A 21,402-nucleotide genomic window follows, 5' to 3' on the forward strand; every position below is an offset into this window, starting at 1 on the left:
AAAAAAATAGGACAAAAGTGCTTTCAATATTAAAGGAGCAGCTTCTGCCACTCACAACTTTATTTTGTGAGGCGAGAACGGCACAAAACAGCCTCGTCTAAAAGGAAAGCTCTCTCCATTTTGGCCTCCGCTGTGTCCGGGCTTGCAGAGCATTTGTTTGATAAAAAGTGAGTGCAGAGTGAACACAGTGCCACATTATGAAATAACGGTGGTTAAATCCAAGAGTAAATTTTGTAAGAAGGCAGAGTAGGGCAGGTTCATGCTTCTTGTACCAGCTAACATATTCTTCAGAGCAGCTATTGTAAGTAGTTGGAATGAATCTCTAACCTACGTTGTGGGTAGAGAAGCAAAATTGAAAAATATTTGGAAATATAACCACAGCTTAAAAGAAGAAAACTATGATTAAAATGAGTGAAAGTACTTTTTAAATCACATTTGGCTTCAGATAAAGGCCCAAGGCAATTTATGACATTGTGTTTATCACAGTAAATCTCCTTGTGCTGAAATAGGCTTACTATATTCATTCCTTTGTGGCAGTTGCCTGGGAGCGACTCCAAAGCTTTTAAAGTCAGAGTCCTCTTGAGATGACGCAGCTCCATTTACCAAGTCTCTTCTCTGGATTCAACACTTTTTAATAAGCCTCTTTCATCCTCTCTTAAGCTTCAGTTCTCCTTTTAAGAAGGGCACTTCACCTTCCTTGTGCCCCACTTTGCTTTGGCTTCTAGTCTCAGAGACTGGGTGGGGGGTGTATTTGATTCTTATGTTTTTTTTCTCCATCCACATCATATCTGGTGGTCTACATGTAATAGAGTCTTGCTCATTTAAGTGGTTTTGAACAAATAATACAGAGGGGGGTACTGTGAAGCAGGTTCAACAAAGCCAGATTTTCTTGGTTATCCAAAAACCTAATCAGGGTTAACCCAGACTTCCTGCTTCAGGCTCTGTGTTTGATTACATGTGCATTTGCAAGGGAAAACAAAAACAAAAATATACATAAAAAACTAAAAGCATCTGACTGAACTTGGATCTTTACGTGGTAATTACACCTAAAAGCTAATCGCGCTTTTGCTTTTCTTTGGTACTTTTGGGTCAATATCTTGTTGCACCACTCAGGCTGTCCTTAACATTAGGTCTTGGACTCCTGCTCTGATATTGTTTCTTAAAATTATGAATTTATTGTTCTCTTACTGATTTTCCAACATGGTCCCAAATCATAATGCTACCTCCACCATGCTTCAGTTTGGCTCAGTTCCTGGTATTGGTGTGCCTTTTTCTCCAAACGAGTGTTGTTTATACTGAACATTGTGGTGTTGTGGAACATCCAGGTGGTGCTTCACAAACTTGAGATCTGATTTAAGTAATGGATTAATTTTTTAAGCAGTCATTTTAAGCAGTTTCCTTCCGTGTCCTGGGTAGAATTCTTTTTCAGTGTGATTTTTACCAAGTTATAGAAATGTCTGCAGGTGCAGGTTTTGTTGTTACTTTATTTCATCTTCACCTTTTCAAGGATTGTATATTGTGTACATCATGCCTTCTCCTAAAGATTGCAGCTGTCCTGTATTTACTTCAATTATAGACAATATATAGTTTGTAGAAATGCTTTTTGGGTCTTTTCCAGCTTCACACTTCTTTAAATTGCTTCTTGTATGGTCCTGTGAAGGTTTTTGTGATCGAGACATGGTTCACACCAATCAGTTTTTAATGAGCGGAGCTGTAACCGGGATTTGTGTGTCTTTATTTATAGGCAGGGCACATCTACAGCCCACTCAACTTGTCTCCTAATTGGAACAACTGACACCAAGTTGCTTTTTGAAAAGTACCGTTTGAATCCATACTGTTTCACGGGAACTTGGGAACCGTTGTTTATCTGTTTAAAGTCTGAGAGGGCTTTTCCTCTAATTTATTAGAGAAGAATCTTGTTGCTGTTTCTTGTTTTATTGTTGTCCTAAACTCCTGATTCAGGATAAAAGCTCCGTGAAGCTGCTATGGTTTAAGGCCACGTCCTTGGCCAGGGTTTATAGAAGAATGAAATATTCAGCATCCAGCATAGCTCTGTGACCTGCTGGAGTGCTACAGAAGAATTCATAAAGACCAGCTGTAAACTCGACCTGCTCTCGCCTTCTTGTTCATGTAGCCCCCCCCACGCCCATTGTACTCTTGAATGTTCTTTTTGGGCTCTATTTTCTTCCCACTAACTGTCTGTGTTGTTGAACCCTCCCTCCTTAATCTGTTGCACTATGAATCAGTCATTGTTCTGTGGAGCTCTTTGGATGATTCATTGACCATATTTGGCAAAGCTTGTCAGTAAGCTGCATTTGATAGCAGCTGGTTTGCTTTCTCGCTCTCTCTGGTCAAAATACAGGATTCATCAAGTCATTGCAATATCAGTAAACACCTTATTGTTTTTTTATTTTAAAGTCTTCCAAATGAATGTCCTATAGAGCCACTCACCCACTGACGCAAAAGAGATTTTTCACTCCCTCACGGTGATGCAAAGAGCCTTGAAAGCCTTGGCATTATAATAACAATTATATTTGCTCTTATCGCTTTTTTTACGGTTCCTTTTCCACTGAGCCTGCACTGGGAGTTTAATAACTGTAGCTTTTGTTCTGTTCTGCCAGGCAATAATTTACTTATCTGTGGCCTAAGCTGCTTCAGGTACACATCATCCATCTTGGCACTTTAATGGCTTTAAAAGTATGCACATCATTTCCTGATGATAACGGAATAAAACCTGTAACTCTGACGTTTTTCTTCTATTACTTCTACTTACGAACTTAAAACATACATTAATTCTCTGTTTATGTTTGATTTTTTTTTTTAACAGATATTTGTTGCAAGAGCTCATCTTAGTTATTAGGGACTTTTTGTGGACCTAAAGGTCACAGATGTCAGCAACAGCCAATTACCGCCCATCAACAGATGATGCATGCATTTTAAAAAGATGTTAAAAGTCTTTTTGGTCACAGTGAATAGGCCTAAATGTCAAAATGAAGTCCAGATAAAAAGTGAAACACAGACCCTGATAAACAATTTATTGTGTCACAATGTTTTTTGGAAAATACGTCCACAATGACGGCGGCTGTTGTCTGAAAAGTGAAATGTCAGGGTGTTTGTCTCTTGCCATTGTCAAAAATATGACGAATATGTTTCCTTCTTTGCTTTCCACTCAGTGACCTTGATTAGAGTCAGCCCAGACAATCCAAGACAGAAATTTCAATCTGAGTGACCTAGAAGAGTACAGATCGAACCTTTGAGTCGCATTTAAAAAATGTAGCATTTACCGTAAAGCAATGTGCTTTTGAAAGTCTGTCTACTTCAATATCAGTCTTGAAAGATAGCAAAACACTGTCAGTGTCTGTTGCTTGCCTAATGTTTTGTCTGAGCTCTTCTACAAGTCTTGTGAATTTTATATTTATTATAATTGAAGAAGTTCATCCTCTGGTCAGTTTTTGATAGATTAATCTGTCATTACTAATCCGTCACAACCATTGTAGCAGAATTTACATTTGCCATAATTACCACAACTTTGTCTTTTGTCAAGTGATGTGTTTTTGTATGGATTTCCAGTGTTTTCTCATCCCAGGGCATCTAATAGTGCAGATTTGTCAAATGTGGTAAGAGCCTCTGTTTAGCTCTCCGGCTTATGAGGGAGGCACAGTTTGTGCCCTGTTTGTGGCTTTGTGTCTGATTTACTGTTAAGGTTGCCAAAACAGCTTTTTTATATCATGGAAGTGAAGCCAAAAGGACACCTTGAGCAGTTTCCTTTGGACTTGGATGGAGCTGGGCCTCCCTTTGCATACAAATCTGCCACATTTGTTCAGTTTGTTCAGAAATCTAACCTGGTGACCCACTGTTTCTTGTGCATGTGCATGAAATTCTTTAGGATGTGGAAACATTGAAGACTTTTAAAGAAACTGTCTCTCTCATCAGCGTTATAGTTTGAGGTTTTCTTTTTGGTAATTATGCATGCCTGCTTGTATGCATGAGTCTGTGAGGCTCTGGGAAATAGAGAGCACGCAACTGATTAGAGAGAATTATCGGGGGAATTGGCCTCACAAAAAGCTGGCAGAAGACGACACACACACACACACACACACACACACACACACACACTTTAAGACAAAAACTGCGTTGAATGCAGATGCTATTATTCTGTGTCTCACTTATTCTTTTCTTTGTACCGGTGTCTTTTTCTGTGTTGTTGCAGATGTGACTCAGAGAACCGTTACCTTGGTAACCCCCTTCGAGGAACCTGTTATTGTAAGTATCCCGCCACCGATACACCTGAGTCTCCCTCGCCTGCGCACATCCATTCTCACCTTGATTAATCTGTCAGTCTGTGTGCATGTTTCGTTTCATTTTGTGTCTCCAAAAAGAAAGGAAAGCGTCCAGGAAGCGGACACAAACCTTGTTAGTTTTCATTATTTTAAGTGACCACAGAGTAATAATCTTAACTAATTACTTAATTTAATAAAGTAAAAGAAACTTCCTTTATTTGAACTTTGTTGAAACTTACTGCAAAGGACATACACTTCAGTTGGGCAAATGTGGAAATTAGTGATTATTAATCACACATACTGTAGCTATGCCAAAGGGTGACTTTCAGTACAGCTTAGAAGTGTCATTAAGTACATTTCATAGCGTTTTGGTGAAAAATTGATTGTAACTTGAATATAAATGTTTACCGGTTGTGTCTAGAATGTTAACTGATTTAATCTCTTTGAGAAAACAGAGCTGTAGTAACTACAGAGGGATGCAGTTGATGAACCACTGCCACAGGCTGGGTTTACATCACGATCTGCCCTGAGAATCTTCTTTTTTGCAGTGATTGATAGATTGATAATACTTTATTCATCCTGAGGGAAATTGGGTTAAGGCTACCAGCCGTGCCAGCACCATCTTACCATACATACATTACACAAACATCACATTGGGAAGACAGGTCAGAGAGGTATAACAATGGAAAATGCACAACATGAGGAAAGATGAGGAGAAAAAAGATTGGTAGATGTCATTCAATGTCCTCCATCGAGAGTGTCGGCAGACACACAATGCAACCGAACACTGAGTATCCGGCAGCAAACGTCTCCGCAGGACAATCGGGCTCTCCCAAGCCCAGGAAGGTGTCACTTCCATTACGGCACCAGTTGATCAAATCCATAATTCTTTAGGTTTTAGAGAACAAGACTGAGAAACTCTTTGAGGGTTAGAGAATAAGCGAGACTATACAAAAGACATGAGAAACCAAGCAGGAAAGATGAGGGAGAAGGAGAAAAGTGCGAAGAGCCAAGAGAGCAAAAATAAATAAATAAAAAATGATGGAAATGATGATGGACAGGTTGACAGAAAGGCCTGGAAGGGCTCTCGTGGACTATGATTCAGATGATGTTGTGAGCTGTAGTGAGAGCTGGGAGCATGTGAAAGTGAGCCTGGAAAGATGGAGGTATGAACTGGAGAGAATAGAAGCAAGAGAGAATACATGTGGAAATGAGAGGACAGGTCTAACAGGCTGCGAGGACTAGTAAAAGTAGATGAATTTAAATATGTGGTTACAACTATTCAAAGCAGTGGACACTGCACAAGAGACGTGAAGAGAGTGCAGACAGGGTGGAATGGGTGGAGACAAGTATCAGGGGTGATTTGTGACAGAAGCACAGCAGCAAGAGTGAAGGGCAAGGTTTATAGGATGATAGTGAGACCTGCTATAAACAGGTTGCAACATAAAGACAGAGGATATCAGAGGGCAGCTCAGATCGAGCAGTTGGGAGGCAAAGTTGGAGAAGCAAGGCTGAGATGTTTTGGGCAGTGATCGTAGATATTTTGGATGATGTTTCTGACAGGCAGGAAAAAAGAGGAAGACCACATAGAAGGTTGAGTTTGAATGTAGTGAAAGAGGATATGCAAAGGATGTGTGTTTTGGAGGATTCTAGAGTTTGGGTGAAATGGAGGCAGAAGATTTGCTGTGCTGACCCCTAAACGGAGCAGAGCAGTCAAAAGAAGAAGAATCTCTTCAAGAAAACATGACCCAATTTAGGTAAAATGCAAATGAAGCTTTGGTTATGTCCCTTAAAATTGAATTTTCAAATCAAATTTCTGGCCCTGACAGAGAATCACACTTCCTTCCTTCCTAGCATGTCATGTAGCAAGTTTACCACAACTATACATTCATTTGAGAGTCTAGTGGGGTGATTGATTTTCAAAGAGTAGTTAAATATTTTCCAGCGAATATCTGTCTATCCAGTACTTTTGGCTCAAAGTGGACATTCTTAGTTGGTAGTAAACCTTTTGGTAGATGTTAGTATTGAAATAACTGCATCACTGTGTTGTTTTGCCCCCTTGTGTAACAGTTGGTTGCAAATATTTTCCTACTTTTGAAATGGATAAAGAAACAAAGTTTTGTTCCGCTCCACAACTTTGTTTTCCTGCTTCCAGATGCTAGCAAGGATCACATTGACTTATTTCATTTGCAACAAATTGCTGGTTTTCCTTTCAAAGGGCAAACGAAGGAGGAATGCTGCAGACAAAACAGATGTTTTGTGGCACACAACCATTCTCACTCAGTCTGCATCTTCTCTGTCTCTCTCGCAGCCACTTGTGCATAAATACATACACGCGTTCAGTCTATGAATTGCCATCATCGCTTCTTATATTATAACACACTACAATCAAGTTCAAGTCCTGTCAATGTCAATAACCCTCTAGTTTGAGTGAGGCTATCATTGTTTCAATGAGGGAGGCTTGAAAGGATACAGCAATCAGAAGAGTCATGCCATCAATTGCACTGGTAACATCAGAAATGCCTTTGATCGCAAAACAAGGTCTGTTGAAGAAAGGATAGCGGCATACTCTCACCTTTGCTGCTGGAAAACTTTTATCTTGATATGCTTTGACTGAGCGGTTTGCACCATTGTGCCCTTCAAGGAAAGGCAACAGTCAGTTAAAGAAACAAACCAGCTAAGATTTTGGAAATTAATTATTTATTGTTAAACAGCTCGATCACACCGCAGTTATTTTTGCCTGGAAAGAGGGCAGTTTGCTTTGAAGGTACATTCAGTATGTTTTTTGAGGATTTTAAATAGGAAAAAATAAGTTATCATCTTGTACATATACTCTATACTGGCAAAATTATTCACTTACCAATTAAAACTATTAAAATCCGGTGTTTTGATCACTTCCATAGCCACAGGTGTAAAGAATTAAGCACCCAGGCATGCAGACCGCTTCTACAAACATGATTAAATTACGTGCTCTGTGAATTCCAGCGTGGTATTCACTACTAAATATAACACAATCAGTGGAAGCGATTGAGAACAAAAGCACATCAGCCACAAAGTGGTAGGTTACTTAAAATCACAGAGCGGGGTCGGCGGATGCTGAGGTGCATAGTGTGCAGAGGGCACCAACTTTGTGCAGAGGGCACCAACTTTCTGCAGAGTTAATCAGTACAGACTGCAAACTTCATGTGGCATTCAGATTAGCTCAACATCACTGTGAAGAGAGCTTCATGGAATTGCTTCCAGTGGCTGAGCAGCTGCTTCCAAGCTTTACATCACCAAGCACAATGCAAAACATCAGATGCAGTGCTGTAACGCATGCTGCCACTGGAGACGAGCAGTGGAGACGTGTTCTCGGGAGTTACAATCATTTGGCAATTGATGAGCCTTTTGATTGATGAGCCAATTGAGGTTCGGTACTTGTCAGGAGAACAGGACTTGTCTAACTACACTGTGCCAAATTTAAAGTTAGATAGAGGGGAGGTTGTGGTGTGAGTTTGTTTCTTCAAGAGTTAGGCTCAGCTTCTTAGTTCCAGTGAAACGGACACTTAATGGTTTAGCATACCAAGACCTCTGGGACAATTTTAGGCAGATGAGCAAACACTTTTGGCTATGTAGTATACATTGAGTAGTGTGTGATAACATCTTCCAACAAAATGATGCATTCTCATGAACTTCAGAATTAATCTGTGATTCAAATTCCTTCCACTAAATTACTTTTTATTTATGTGGCTAGAGACTGGTCAGATACTTAGCACCTTCAAACTCAAGATATGAAGGATCATACCTATGTTTATTATTTGAGAAGGGGTCCCCTATATCCAAAGAAGTAATGATGTGAAAGAAAAAAAAATAAATAAATAAATAAATCTTCCTCCTCAGTTCAACCCTCATCTCCTGAACTGAAGTAGAGCTCTAGAGTGCTAGACTTGACAAAATATTTAATTGACAAATATCCGATTTATTCTTGATTTATTGCTAAGTGTTGATTATTCAAATATGTTGAAACACGTCGGCCAGCAGCAGCATTATGGAGACATGCGAAGAACTGTCTGTGGCTGTTATGGAGTACAGACTTGCATTTAATGCTTCTGATCTCTCTTGGCTTACTAAAACATGTTTTTCCTATATGATTATACACTTTAATGGGGAGGTGTAAGAAAACAGAAATGAGTTCACTGCAATCTGCAATCTACTGACATCTAGTGGTCATATTTTGCACACTGTACCTTTAAAGCAGGGGTAGGCAACCTTTCTGATGAGTGCCATCTAAAATTTCCTCAGAAGTCAATGTGCCATATGATTGCATTAGTAATAAATTTAATAACACTTTATATTAAGTTATACACTATATAGAAGAACTTTATAGAATTATATTTGTTCGCAGCTATCAGCGAATAGTTATCAGCTATTTTGAAACAAAAAAGAGACACTTTTTATGCATAACAGCAAATGAACTGTACAACAGAAAATGCAAATGCTATTTATGGTCTCCTCACAACAATGATAAGAAAAATGAACTGGGCCAATATGGCATGTTTGTTAATACAGGGATACACATGTTAATGTGATCTCTGGTCTCTCACTCAGAGACACAGGTCTCCGAGTGTCCAGCATTCAGACGGCTACCTGAGGGCACTCATGTGAGAGAAAGTCTGTTCACAAAGACATGTAGAGCCAAATACTGTAAATAATGTCCCTGCAACGTTCTGAAAACAGTTAACCTTGTCAGGTAGTGATGTCCAGCAGGTGAAAATGCAGCTCCATGAACACACACAGCTGTGGATTCCAGCTGCGTTCGTAGTTCTGCAAACTTTGATCCCCACAGAGTCGAGGTTTTTATTTCAATCAGCTCCATTTCGATGTCGCATTAACTGGCATTAACTCAGCCAGTTAATGCAAGACAAATCCAGCTGCTTATTAAAGATTTCTGGTTTGATCAGAAAAGAAAACATTGGTCCATACACCTGAAAGTCCCAAACGCATTGTGAATTCTGTCTCGAGTCTACGGATGTATCCGTGTATTTCCGTGGTGCTGATGCTGCGCTGAGCGGAAAGCTCCTGAAGCATTTGAAGTGTCGGAATGTGGAAATTTCAACATCGCTTGAAAAAACTGCCAGCTAGCAACGTCCCTCTCACCGGTAGGAATTTTTTGCAAATTACAAGTTGAATCTGGTAGTTGGGGTTGTTAGCTAAGATGCCGTCATTAAGAAGCGGCACAACTGTGTCTATGCGAGCTAATTTGCGATGTGCACCGCTGGCGCTGCCATTTTTTTTTAAAATCAGATTAATTCACTGCGTGTCGTGCCCAGGGCTGGACTGGGACAAAAAATCGGCCCAGGCATTTTGACTAGAGACCGGCCCACCAGGTATTAAAGCCATAAAGCCTTTGAATGAAAACAAACGCTGTTGTGACAGTGATGCACACTGTCTTGTTGGTATATGTATTGTATTTCTATACATTTTACATCAGATAAAAACTTTGGTTGTAAGATTCAGATAATTATTTAATAAAAGTGAGACATTTTAAATGAGAATAAGAAAGAAAAGTATTTCTTTGTGCCCCCCTTTCCCTGTTAATGCCCTACCTGGCCCCCCTGGTAAAACTTTGCTAGACCCGCCCCTGCACAGTTACCAGCTGTCAGCTACTTAGAAAAGGATCCTGGTGTTATTTGTCTCTCAGAAACAGTTCATAACTTCAACTCATTCATGTCACCTAAAAGGTAAACCTGTTTCTCCATCACCTGTTCAGCTCTGATGATTCAGTAAGGACATCTCCTGGTTTCATCTTCATGTTTCCCTCTCACCACATATCCAAACCGACATCATGACCAGCTTCTTTTACAGCTGTGGCTCCAGCAAACATCAGCTGATATTAGAAAGTAATATTAAATAAATTCTAACAACAGCTGATCAAGTTTAAAGGCGCTTCTGCTGTTTAACGCGACCTCCGCTAGTTTCCTCTTTCTGGCGCAAAGTGGGCGATAAACAAACAAGAGAGACGGGACTTGCGTCAGATAAGCCGATCAGCTGATCATTGATCAGTTTCATGATTGAAGTAGCAACAGAAGAGGCAACTGACAGCGTAAAGACGCAGAATAACTCCACCTTTGCGTCTTTTTCCATTCTAGCTGAAGTACGGGACTATGTTCCTTTTCAGCTCAATACGAAACGCGTAATATTTTCTCTGAATACGGGATGATTCCATTTTTACGGGACGGTTGGCAACTCTACTAACTTATCTATCACTATCAGTAACATCATAGCACCCGCCCAGCTGTATAGAAACTCCGTCATGCTAGCTAGTACGCAGTAAGAGTTATTGTAATTGACGGTAAAAAGTCAGCACAACGAAAATAAACTCCACCTAAACTTGGTTCTTCTTACCTGAAGTTCAGTTCACCTGACGCTCCGACCGGCGGGCGCCTCGGGTCTCTCCTCCTCCTGCCTCCGCTTTCCCTCATCCGCCTGCTGGCCTCTGTGGAAGCTTCGCCATAACCACGACCAAACAACTGAGTTATTTTTACACATCGGCCAGCATCTGGGCAATCCGCCACCTTTCATTGTTTATACCGTTACAAAAAAAACAAAATAAAAAAATCATCGGCCCATAAAAACGAAAAGTCACCGGGCCGACTATGGTTGTGTCATCAGTTAAGCCTTCACGTGGCAGCTGTGGCCCACGTGCCCAGGGTTGCCGACCCCTGCTCTAAAACATTTTTGCACTGGGTTGTAAACATGCTTATTCCTCTGCAGAGTTAGGGTCATTCTAACGTGGGAGTCCAGGGAGCTGACTAGCTTTTGGAGTCTGCCTCAAATGGCCATTTAAGGAACAGCAGTTTTTTTGGTTTATTTTTTTGATTTATCCACGTTGTCTTAATTGTTTCCCCAGACACTGCCAATTGATTTGTCCCAGTCTTGCAGACAGTCTGACCAGCAAGCAAATGCTATTTAGTTCCTTCATGTCAAAATCAAATCAGACGCTCTACAGTGAACACTACTACAAATAAGAAGTAAATATGTGTTCAAAAGGATAATATTACCCCTGTGATTGCTTTTGAAACAACTACTATTTTATTTGACTCTTAATAGATTGTATATTTTTATCCAGTCTGCTGGCTTTAAGACTAAAGATTGAAGGCACTAGATGGCACCAATGCAATGCCCTTACTCAGTAGTGTGAAGAGCTTTGGATAATGCTTATATTTATTTATATATATATATATATATATATATATATGAATGAGTCAGGCGTAGAAATGCACATGTGCAAGTTGTTAGTGTGTATGTACAGGGGTCCTTAATATCACCACGGCTGCACCTGAAGTGCTGCATGTTCGACTCCATTATGTTATGTCATTAATGTGGTTTTATCTTTTCTGCTGTTTATGAAATGGAGCTGGCTCTGTTTGAATAAGAGCAAGCACACTTGGCTATGCATGCATGAAAGCACACCGCAGCCTTTTCTGTGCACACATGCAGAGAGCGAGTGTATAAATTACAGATTTAAAAGCCATCTATTTCCTTGTACTTTGAGGAAAGGAGCTACAATTGTGGGAGAGGTCAATATTAGCTTTAAATGTCATTGGAAGGAAGGTGCTGATAAGAGAGGCTTCATCTCCATGTGAAATTACATACAGAGTACATGAGAGGAAGCACACCATGTGCTGGAGATTCGGACAGATTTACAGTAGAATTTTGGTACAGCTGCACCACCTGTGGATGTCTATTGATGTGGAGAAATGGTGAAAAGCTGTCAGACAGCTGACAGCAGAGAGATTAACTGGAATCTAAGGAGTCAGTGTTGGGAGTATTAGCCATGCGAATAATCAAAGGATGTGTATTTAAACCTTTATGTTTATAAAGTGCAAAAGGAAACCAGTTTATATGCTTTTCCATTTTTTTATTTAAATAAGAAAGAACTCCCAAGTTTTCAAATCAAGAAGTTTTTTTCTTTTTTTATTATTTCAATCTTAAATTGGCAAATGGAAGCACTGAGTTGCTGTCCAATTTTTTTTTTTTGCTTTCACTTCTGATTTTGTTAGGCGTAGGAAAGAAAACTACTTGGTTATGAAAATGTTAGTATTTTCCTCATACAGAAATTCAATTTTCTGCTTTCAGTCACTTCTTTAATATGAGAAACAGAAGCCAGGGAAACTACCCAGCAGCACGCTGGACCTCTAGTTATAAGGCAGGACCTTAGTCAAAGGCATAGTGACACAAAAATAAGTTTAGCTTGTTTTAATGGAGGAATTCGCCCCACAAAAATGAAAATTCCAGAGAAATGTTCGGCTCTAGCTTGAGTTTGAAACCAGGACCTCGCTGTGAGGTAAAAGTGCTAACTGCGTGACAAATATATACTATGTAAGGTTTAGGAAAATATCCTAGTTCAAGTTAACATACACCATTAAGCAACACATCAGAAAACTTCCATAATCCAGTACAGCAAGATTTACTGTAAAGCCACATTTAAAGGTGTCTGCACCGACTCAAACAAGTTTGTGTACACAGCGGCCAGAGGTTGCTTTATTTAACTATAGGTCATAAAATAGCTTTTGATAAGACTGTTTTGTGTAGAAGAGCAGTCACAGCTGCTTCAATACCCTTGAATTAGGTTGATGCACCTAGTTAGCATCACTGTAGTCACAACAGGGTTGAAATTTTCACTCAAAACACATTCAACGAGATATTTACCTTTTCAGTTTATTGTAAGCAATGTTTCGCTCAAGTGGTTTAAGCCAGTGAAGTCTGCGGTGGGCAAAATTGGCCTCTTAAGGAACAGCCATAAGGAGTGTACGTGATACTTAAATTTAAATAAAATATTTCTACGCTGCTTCTGCAGAATAAAAGGTTGGATTTATTCCATTAATGTGGCATTGACCATCTGCGCTAAGGAGCAGCAACCCTTACACAAAATACTTAACAGGGCATCAGAAGTCCAGGAAAAGGGGGTTAAGTACTCACCTCAAACTTCTTAAAGGTGAGCAGCAAGCCATTATCTAAACCAAGCAGCTACTCAAGGTCTAACAGCTGAGTGTCATAACAAGTCCAGCACCCTTGGCATCTGCTCTGAATCAGACATGTTTAGCAATCTGCTCCCTTGTCTCTCTGCGTCTGCTAGCCTCTTACTCATTCTTACTCAGACTATTTCAATATCGGCTGTAAATAGGATCATTGGACATTATGTGTTGTTTCAATCTGAACTTTGACCTAAATTTTCAGGAAGATGGACTGATGCTTGAAAGCTCATTCAGTCATCGACAGTTTTAACTCACTAATCCTCTTCTGGTAAACTGCAGTGAATTAAACAAATAATTAAAAATTGCTGCGGGAGGTTTGCTTTTTTATGGCTGTCATGCACACATGGGTAGTTCTTGTACAACATCATGGTCACATGGGTTCTTTTTGTGTGACATCATGTGCACATGGGTTGTTTAATGTGTTTAAACCAGTGGTTCTTAACCTGGGTTCGATTGAACCCTAGGGGTTCGGTGAGTCAGTCTCAGGGGTTCGGTAGAGCGTCCGCCGTGACATGCACGGCTCATTTTGTGCACCAGTAAAAAACATATCTATGTCTTGAATTTGAAATAAATCATATTTTATTTTTCACTAAAGAGGGGTTCAGTGAATGCGCATATGAAACTGGGGTTCGGTACCTCCAGCAAGGTTAAGAACCACTGGTTTAAACAAAGCATATTGGATGTGATACAACCACTGGGAGTTTGGTGAGGGTTGTCTAATTCCCATCTGATTGGTGAGTGATTCCTGGAAGTTGCCATATAGCCAAATTGACCTGTTGCTTGATAAACCAAAAACCTCCTGGTAATTGCTTTGGTCACCTACTGTTTGCATGGAAGATGCCAAGTTGCCTACAAACACTTACCAAATACTAGTCAACTGGTATTAAAATCTGAGAAAAGGCAATGCAAACTGGAAAGGGAGAATGTTGTAAACATCTCTGTAGCCAACATACTTCAAAAGGCACAGCTTTTACATTTCTGTTTCCGGTCTGTGTTGCACTTTTTGCAGTTTCACTACCACTGTGTTCAAGGCAATCTGCTAACGACCAATGCAGCTGCAAGGTGGTTTTCACTAACCAATTGTCAAATTCAATTCAGTTTCATATACACAGTTCCAAATCTCATCAACAGTCACCTCAAGGTGACCTGCTTCAATATATAATTGGTCCATCCTTGTGCAAAATTTGAAGAAATTCCCCTTAAATGTTAAAGAAAAAGAATATAAAACTTGATGAATGGCCAATCTGATGCCTCTGGCCAGAGCTTCCTTCCTGGCTCAGAGGCATACTAATATCATCTCTATCATTTAAGCACGGCATCTTATAATGCAAACAGAGAGCAACATTTTGTCCTAGAAGTCTAATTTTCACAGAGTTTACAGCAAATGTGTGGGGGGGAAAAAGCAATCCAAAATTCTTCTTGATGAAATCTTTTTTTCAGAGTGACGAATGCGAGCGTCTGACTGGCGACGGCAGTGTTTCTCATCTCACTTGGGGATGGAGAGCAGAGAGCAATGCTTTGGTTCAGTTAGCGCTGTCATATTGAACTAGCAGATCATTGATGAAAAGCAACTTTGCTATTTAATGAGTTTGCCCCCAGTCAGGCTAGCATTTATGAGGAGGCATCACCAGGACAACGCTTTAATGTACCACTGTCATATTCTATCACAGTCAGCTACAAGCGACGTCTAATTAGGAATGGCCACCAAGTGTCCCACCACTTCCATTGGGAAGAACAGCAGTCCCTTGAATTAAAAGCTAACATCAGTCACTCCACAGTCAGTGGCGCTTGCTACCCTCAGGTCTGCTGGGAAAGCCTAGTCAGGCCGAACAAAGTGGCTCCCGTGTTTACTGACAGTATCACACTCACAATTAAGGGATAATTAATGATAGACACCAACAAACGAGACTGAATAGTGATGCAATTTCTATAATATGAACCAGTGATGGGAGAATATTGAGGACGGTTACTTTGTCATATCCCCATTTCTTCTAGATATCACTAGATTTGTTCTTGTGGTGATGTGACATCAAAGACAAATGAAATATAAATTGGAGAATGTTGTAGCCACTTCAAACCTCAAAGTAGCCGCATGGCAGTAATCAGCGAGCAACAGCATTGCTGGCCGAAGGCCGTTCATTAGGCCACGACGTGGCGTCCGTCCAAGACGCCTTAATATTCGCTGACAGGCAGTCTGTCTGGACTCCTATCCAACATACACTAATTGGTCCTATCAGGCCAAAAAACCTTTTTTGCAATCCAGTAGTTACCCTTGACAGGCTATTAAATATTATTTTAGATCACTTTCACTGAGGTTCACTTAGTTTGATACATAGTTATGAGCCTGTGACATTTTGGAATGATATACACACCAGACAGTGCATACATTTTAATTGCAATCTGAGAATACAGTGCACACAACTTTTTATTGTGTACTAGGCTCCAGTATATACAAGTCCTATGGAGTATCTTTGTATGACAATCTGCTAATAGTGCATCATGGACTTTTGCTTATCTAGAGTATTGGGAAAACTGACTGGATGGAGAATGTTACCTGTGTAGTCTTATTTTATAGTTATATAATATAACCACAACAATTATTCTTTGGATAGGAGTATAAGTACATGTCCATGTGCATTATTTAACATTAACAGAAATGGCATCAATAATATAATAATTGCTTTGTTGTAGCGAAAAAATTAGACCTTGGAAGGTGATCACTTTTTAGCTAAGCTAATACAGGTAAAAACTTTTCCAAAAGTTTATTTCCAAAAGGTTTGTTACTTAATGTCTTTTATTTGCAAAGTATAGTGGAAAATGATGGCTCTTTTCCAGTCATTTAAAAACACACTTGCTTTCATTGTTTTAAAGCACCTTCAGGCAACTGTCCTTGTGATTTGTCGCAATATAAATCAAACTCGATTGAAATGAATTTTGTGTTACATTCTTGAGAAAGTAAGATGACGTAGAGCTAGCATGGTGTGATATTTTTGGAATATGCAAATTTGCACATCATGTACATGTACTCTTTCTGTGATATCACCACCTTTAATATGCATTGTATTATGTATTTTCACATGTATTTGAGCAACTTTGGATGCATCTGAAACACTGGTGATTGTGCACTTTGCTACTTGCTTCCACCTCTGATTATTGTATTATTAAGGCTCAGTGAGCTAGAAGATCAAGGTCACTTGACCGCATGCATATATTACCTGAAGCACCTTGAGCTCCTTCCAGGTCTGATATTGAATCCATTGTGTCCAAGTGTTTACTCGCCCAGGTTTAACTTGTTTTCTCAGTGAGGTGACGTTGTAATATCTGGCCTGGACTCTGTCAGAAAAGTGTTGCGAATGGGAAATAATGAGTTGTTAACAAGCATTAAATGAAAACTCAGCAAGAGATTGTGACAGCCTGACATTGTAGGTGAGTTCACGCTTGTTTTGAATTTCTATTTGAAACAGACTGCTGGAATATCAGATTATGTTCTGGGTGAGGGCTTCCTCATCTGTCTTCTCATTTCTCATCACAGTGTTTAGTTTCATAAAGGCTGAATCAGCTTACATACTATGGTAATAAGATCACCCATCTGTGAACCTGAGAAATTGGCATGGACAATTCCAATTTCAGTTGTTTTTTAAATTTTTTTTTGGTGTCGGGAGGGGTGCTAATACCTTTAGTGACACAATGATACGATTTATTCAGAGTGAGAATTTGCACATGCACACTTGTAATTGAGATTGTCTAACTGCTGTCAGATTTCTCAGATGGGAATTGTAATTAGCTGAAATGAAACGAACTTTTAAACCTGCATGATGCTCTTCTTCTTGTTAGGCTTGAAATCAAGCATATTGGAAATACACAGAGGGACTGGCAGAAATTGTTTTAGTGCTGCTTTTCCTACTTGTTTCCTTGATTAACCATACAGACAAATATGCAAACAAACAAAGATGCATGCAACCATCCATGCACAGGAAATGTACATACTGGATGTGAGGACTGAGAGGTAAATACATGAATACTCTGTTCATGCACACACGCACACAAGTCCCTATCCTACTTACAAAGTTAAGAAAAAAAAACAAAAAACCAAATACTGTGAAGTTGTACTGACGACCCTTATGGGATAAACAACTGAGCAGCAGCAGTGCACGTCTGCCTGGGAGGGAGGGAGGACGGGAAAGATGTTAAGGAAAAATATTGTCTTTGATCTGATGATATCTGCTGTTCGGGCTAACTTGCCATGAAGGCTGAACAAAACAGGGCTGTTTGTCAAACATAATTTGCTTTCTTCTTGGAGATGCCCCAGGATTCCACAGCTGAAAGGAAAGTAGTAACTAAACATGTTTCTTTTTTTTACAGCGTGTGACACAAAGTTTTTCTGCTGTGTCGTTTGAAAGCTTTCCACAGCGTCTCTACTGACTCCTGCCACTCAGTGTCACATTTTACGTGTGACAGCACTGGCGGTTCTTTTTTTCCATTCACACAGTAACTCTGCATCAGATCTGCTGTGGAGCTACAAAGCCCTTTTTACCCCTCAGCCGTAAAAGGCTGATGGGGTCCTGTCGTCACCCCACTGGGCAGGAGGGCGGGTAGGTGGGGAGCCTGAACACATACGTTTCTGAATGCATCAACTCGAGAACAAGGCGAGGTAGGAGCTTAAAATTGATTCCATAGGTGTATCTACGAAAAAACTTGGACAAGTTCAAATCTCAGTGACTTCAACCTCAAAGTCAGAGGTCAAGTTTTCTGAAAATCTTGTGACTGCAGTAACTCCAGAACGAGGTGACGTAGGATTTTGAAATCGATACCATAGATGCAGCTACTAAAACTCTTGGAGGACTTTGAATCTCAGTGACCTCGAACTCAAGGTCAGAGGTCAGAGGTCAAGTTTTCTGAAAATCGTGTGAAAGCAATAACTTTATAAAAAGGAGATGTAGGATACCATAGACATATCTACCAGTAGGCTGAGGGGTAGCGATGGCAGCTGCCAGTATTTTATTTGCTGTTGTCATTAATGAGCAAAAAACCCCATTAACTAATCCAGAGTATAAACTGTTTTTATAATACATTGTAAAAGGGAGTTTTTCCTCCCCACTGTCACCAAGTGCTTGCTCATATAAATTCACCTGATTGTTGGGCTTTATTATTGTAGGGTCTTTAACTTACAACAGCGGTCCCCAACCTTTTCTGCGCCACGGACCGGTTTATGCCCGACAATATTTTCACGGACCGGCCTTTAAGGTGTCGCGGATAAATACAACAAAATAAAACTAGTACCGGTACCGAAAAAAAGAAGATTTATTCATAACACGTGAAAAGACCCAGGAAAACTGAGTTAACGATAAAAACGATAACAAAATAACGCTGAAAACCGATAAAAACCCTGAAAACCATACATTTCACACCTGAGCCTCAACTCTCACGGCCCGGTACCAAACGACTCACGGACTGGTACCGGTCCGAGGCCCGGGGGTTGGGGACCGCTGCCTTACAACACAAAGCACCCTGAGGTGACTGTTTTAAAAAGTAAATACATTTTTTTTACTAAACTATTTAATGTTAAGTTTTGCAGGCATGAACAATCATAAAGAATAAAGATTACAGTTTAAAATGTATAAATTATTATTTAAATATTATTTACAGCCAACTTATAAAATTCTTAAACTGCTAATGTAACAAAATAGCTCTCAGTTAAAAACAATTTAACTTCCTCCACTTTTTGGCACATGGTAAGATTGAATATGAAATTGTGAAAGAGCAGAAATATTATATCAATTTAAATTCTACCACTGCTCGTAAAAATCAAAACTTTTAGCTGTTTCTTCCACGTTGTCTGCTTTCAGCATGGTCACTATTTTTTACTCGGTGCAGGTTCCAGTCTGACCGAAGCCATCATTGACATCTGTGTCAAACTGACCCGACTTTTATGTCAACTGTCAACATGGTGTTCTCCTCGAAAGACCCGAGGCATGTGACAGAGAACATTTGGTAGAAACCACGAGAAGTGTGGGGTTTGTGCCATTGGGTGCAGGCATACAGTACATTGAAAAGTCAACAGGCACCTGCCTCATTAGCCACATTTGTCTCCCTGTAACTTTGTCCAAATTCAAGTTGAATGGTCTGAGGAAAAGTGTCTGGACTTCTATAAGTTTCCTTGAAGATGCTTCACCTCTCATCCGAAAAGCTTCTTCATTTCTTAAAGAAGTCCAAATGCTTTTCTTTCCAAACTCCTTAGACTACGATGACCTGGATGACTAAGAACCTTCACAGACATATTCAAGTTGAGTGGTTTGCCTTCATGACAGTGGAGGAGATCCTGCACACAATGGTCAGAATGAAACTCAAATAACAGCATCACTGGAAGTAGATGCATTATCCAAGGGAACTCCCCTGAAGGAGCTTTTTATGCTTTGTATCATGGAGCTTTGTAACTGCAGCTCGTGGTTTGTGTGGTTATTCCAAGTTCAACTAATTAAATCAGTAAAGGGTAAGAAACAGTGGGATTGAAGTCTTGCCCAAACGTCATTAATAAGAAAACCACTAGCTCACATATATTATTTTCCTGTCTCACTGGCTACTGGAAAAAACTAAAGGTTTCTTTGTTATTGTTACACATTTAACTACATGGAGGGAAATAAAACAATTATTTGGTTACATCATGAGTTTAAGTTTTTTTAGTTACATTGGTTCAATTTTAAGACTTTGATGTTTTGTGTTGTGGTGTGCATGGAGTTTGGGTAAAAAAAGTGTTTTATGTATTATGTCAGTCTCCCTACTGGTAATTATCTGACAGATCTGGTGCTGAAATACAATACACAACTGCTCCGGCAGATTGTTAAAAACTATGAAGAAAAAGAGAAAAACTATGAACTTTTTCTTTGACCTAAAAATAAAAGTTGTGCCCGAGTCTGCTATAACCTTATTTTCCCTTGTGTATGTGCATGCGTGCACACACAAACACACACACCTGAATTCCCCTGAAGGGTTAGCAGGCAGCAGTTACACTGATTAACTAAAAAATTATCCTCTCAAACAGTTATCTTCTCATGGCCGCACAGCTGCTTTCTCTCCTCTTTCTGTGTGTTCTCTCTTTTCCTCAGTGTTCCCTTCCTCCCGTTCTTCTACCCCCCCTTCCGACAGGCAGACAAGGTGACCCAGCGTCGCCCCTGCTGTCCATCCAGATGTTGAATCACTGTGATTCTCTCCATACGTTGCTCATTGTCTCGCTGACAAAGAGCTGCCTTGAGATGCTCAATAAGAGCTCCTTTCAGAAATTATTAAATCACTGAGACAACATGATTATTCAAACTCTAAACCATGTTGTACTGATCGATTGGCCTGTTTGCTTATAGAAAAGACTGGCATCCACAATGAAAGCAGCCGTGTTCGGGTTTATAAAATACATGTGTGGCTGCGCTTTTACTCAAATATGCGCACCTTGTTTATTTTGTCACTGATTGAGATCTTTGACTGAAACTCCACTACTGTAATCTTATTCATCTAATTGAATATCGACTCACCATCAGTGCCTCCGGTGTTTTTACTTTCATAAATCTGTGTTTGATGGTGACGTCAATAAAATCAGGCAGGATGGAGCCTTTATTTGTAATGCCATTCTTGAAGAGAAAACTATTGAAATCAGAGGCAGCTAAATGCCTAAAAATGTTCCACTGCTAAAAGATCGGCTTGTTCACAAGACTTCTCATTTGTGTTTTGTGCCTCTGTTTGTCTTTCTGTTGATCAGATAACCTGTTGATCGATTACCAGTTTACCTTCAGTCTGCTTCAGGAAGATGACCGCTACTACACTGCCATCAACTTTATGGCAACACCTGAACAGGTAATGTCAAGAGAGGCTAAGGTTCATTAATTATTTTTAGTATTTAAGAGTGGCCTGATACGTTTTTATCCAGCTCTGTGCTTTCATTATCCTCTCTACTCTTAGGATTTAGGCTTAAAACTTTCCTTTTTGATAAAACCCATAGCTGCCCCTCCCTGAGCCTGGCTCTGCTGCTCTAAAATCTAAAAGTCTAAAACTGATCCTAATCCTTCATGATTGCTGCCCACCAACACCACAACTTACGGCTACTGGAAACCAAATGC

General features: G+C 39.9%; 1 protein-coding gene across 3 annotated transcripts in view; it reads left to right on the forward strand.

Moving 5' to 3' along the window:
• The window catches only part of atrnl1a (attractin-like 1a), a 308,853-nt gene that overhangs the window by 134,897 nt on the left and 152,554 nt on the right, over positions 1-21,402 (forward strand). For all 3 annotated transcript variants that reach the window (XM_084948292.1, XM_084948294.1, XM_084948293.1), the window contains 2 exons: positions 4,211-4,263; positions 21,045-21,139. In XM_084948292.1, coding sequence (XP_084804418.1) covers positions 4,211-4,263; positions 21,045-21,139 — 148 coding nt within the window. The remainder of the gene's footprint in view (positions 1-4,210; positions 4,264-21,044; positions 21,140-21,402) is intronic.

This window comes from Perissodus microlepis, chromosome 13, assembly GCF_051167445.1.
Source record: "Perissodus microlepis isolate ML-2025 ecotype Zambia chromosome 13, ASM5116744v1, whole genome shotgun sequence".
NCBI lineage: Eukaryota > Metazoa > Chordata > Actinopteri > Cichliformes > Cichlidae > Perissodus > Perissodus microlepis.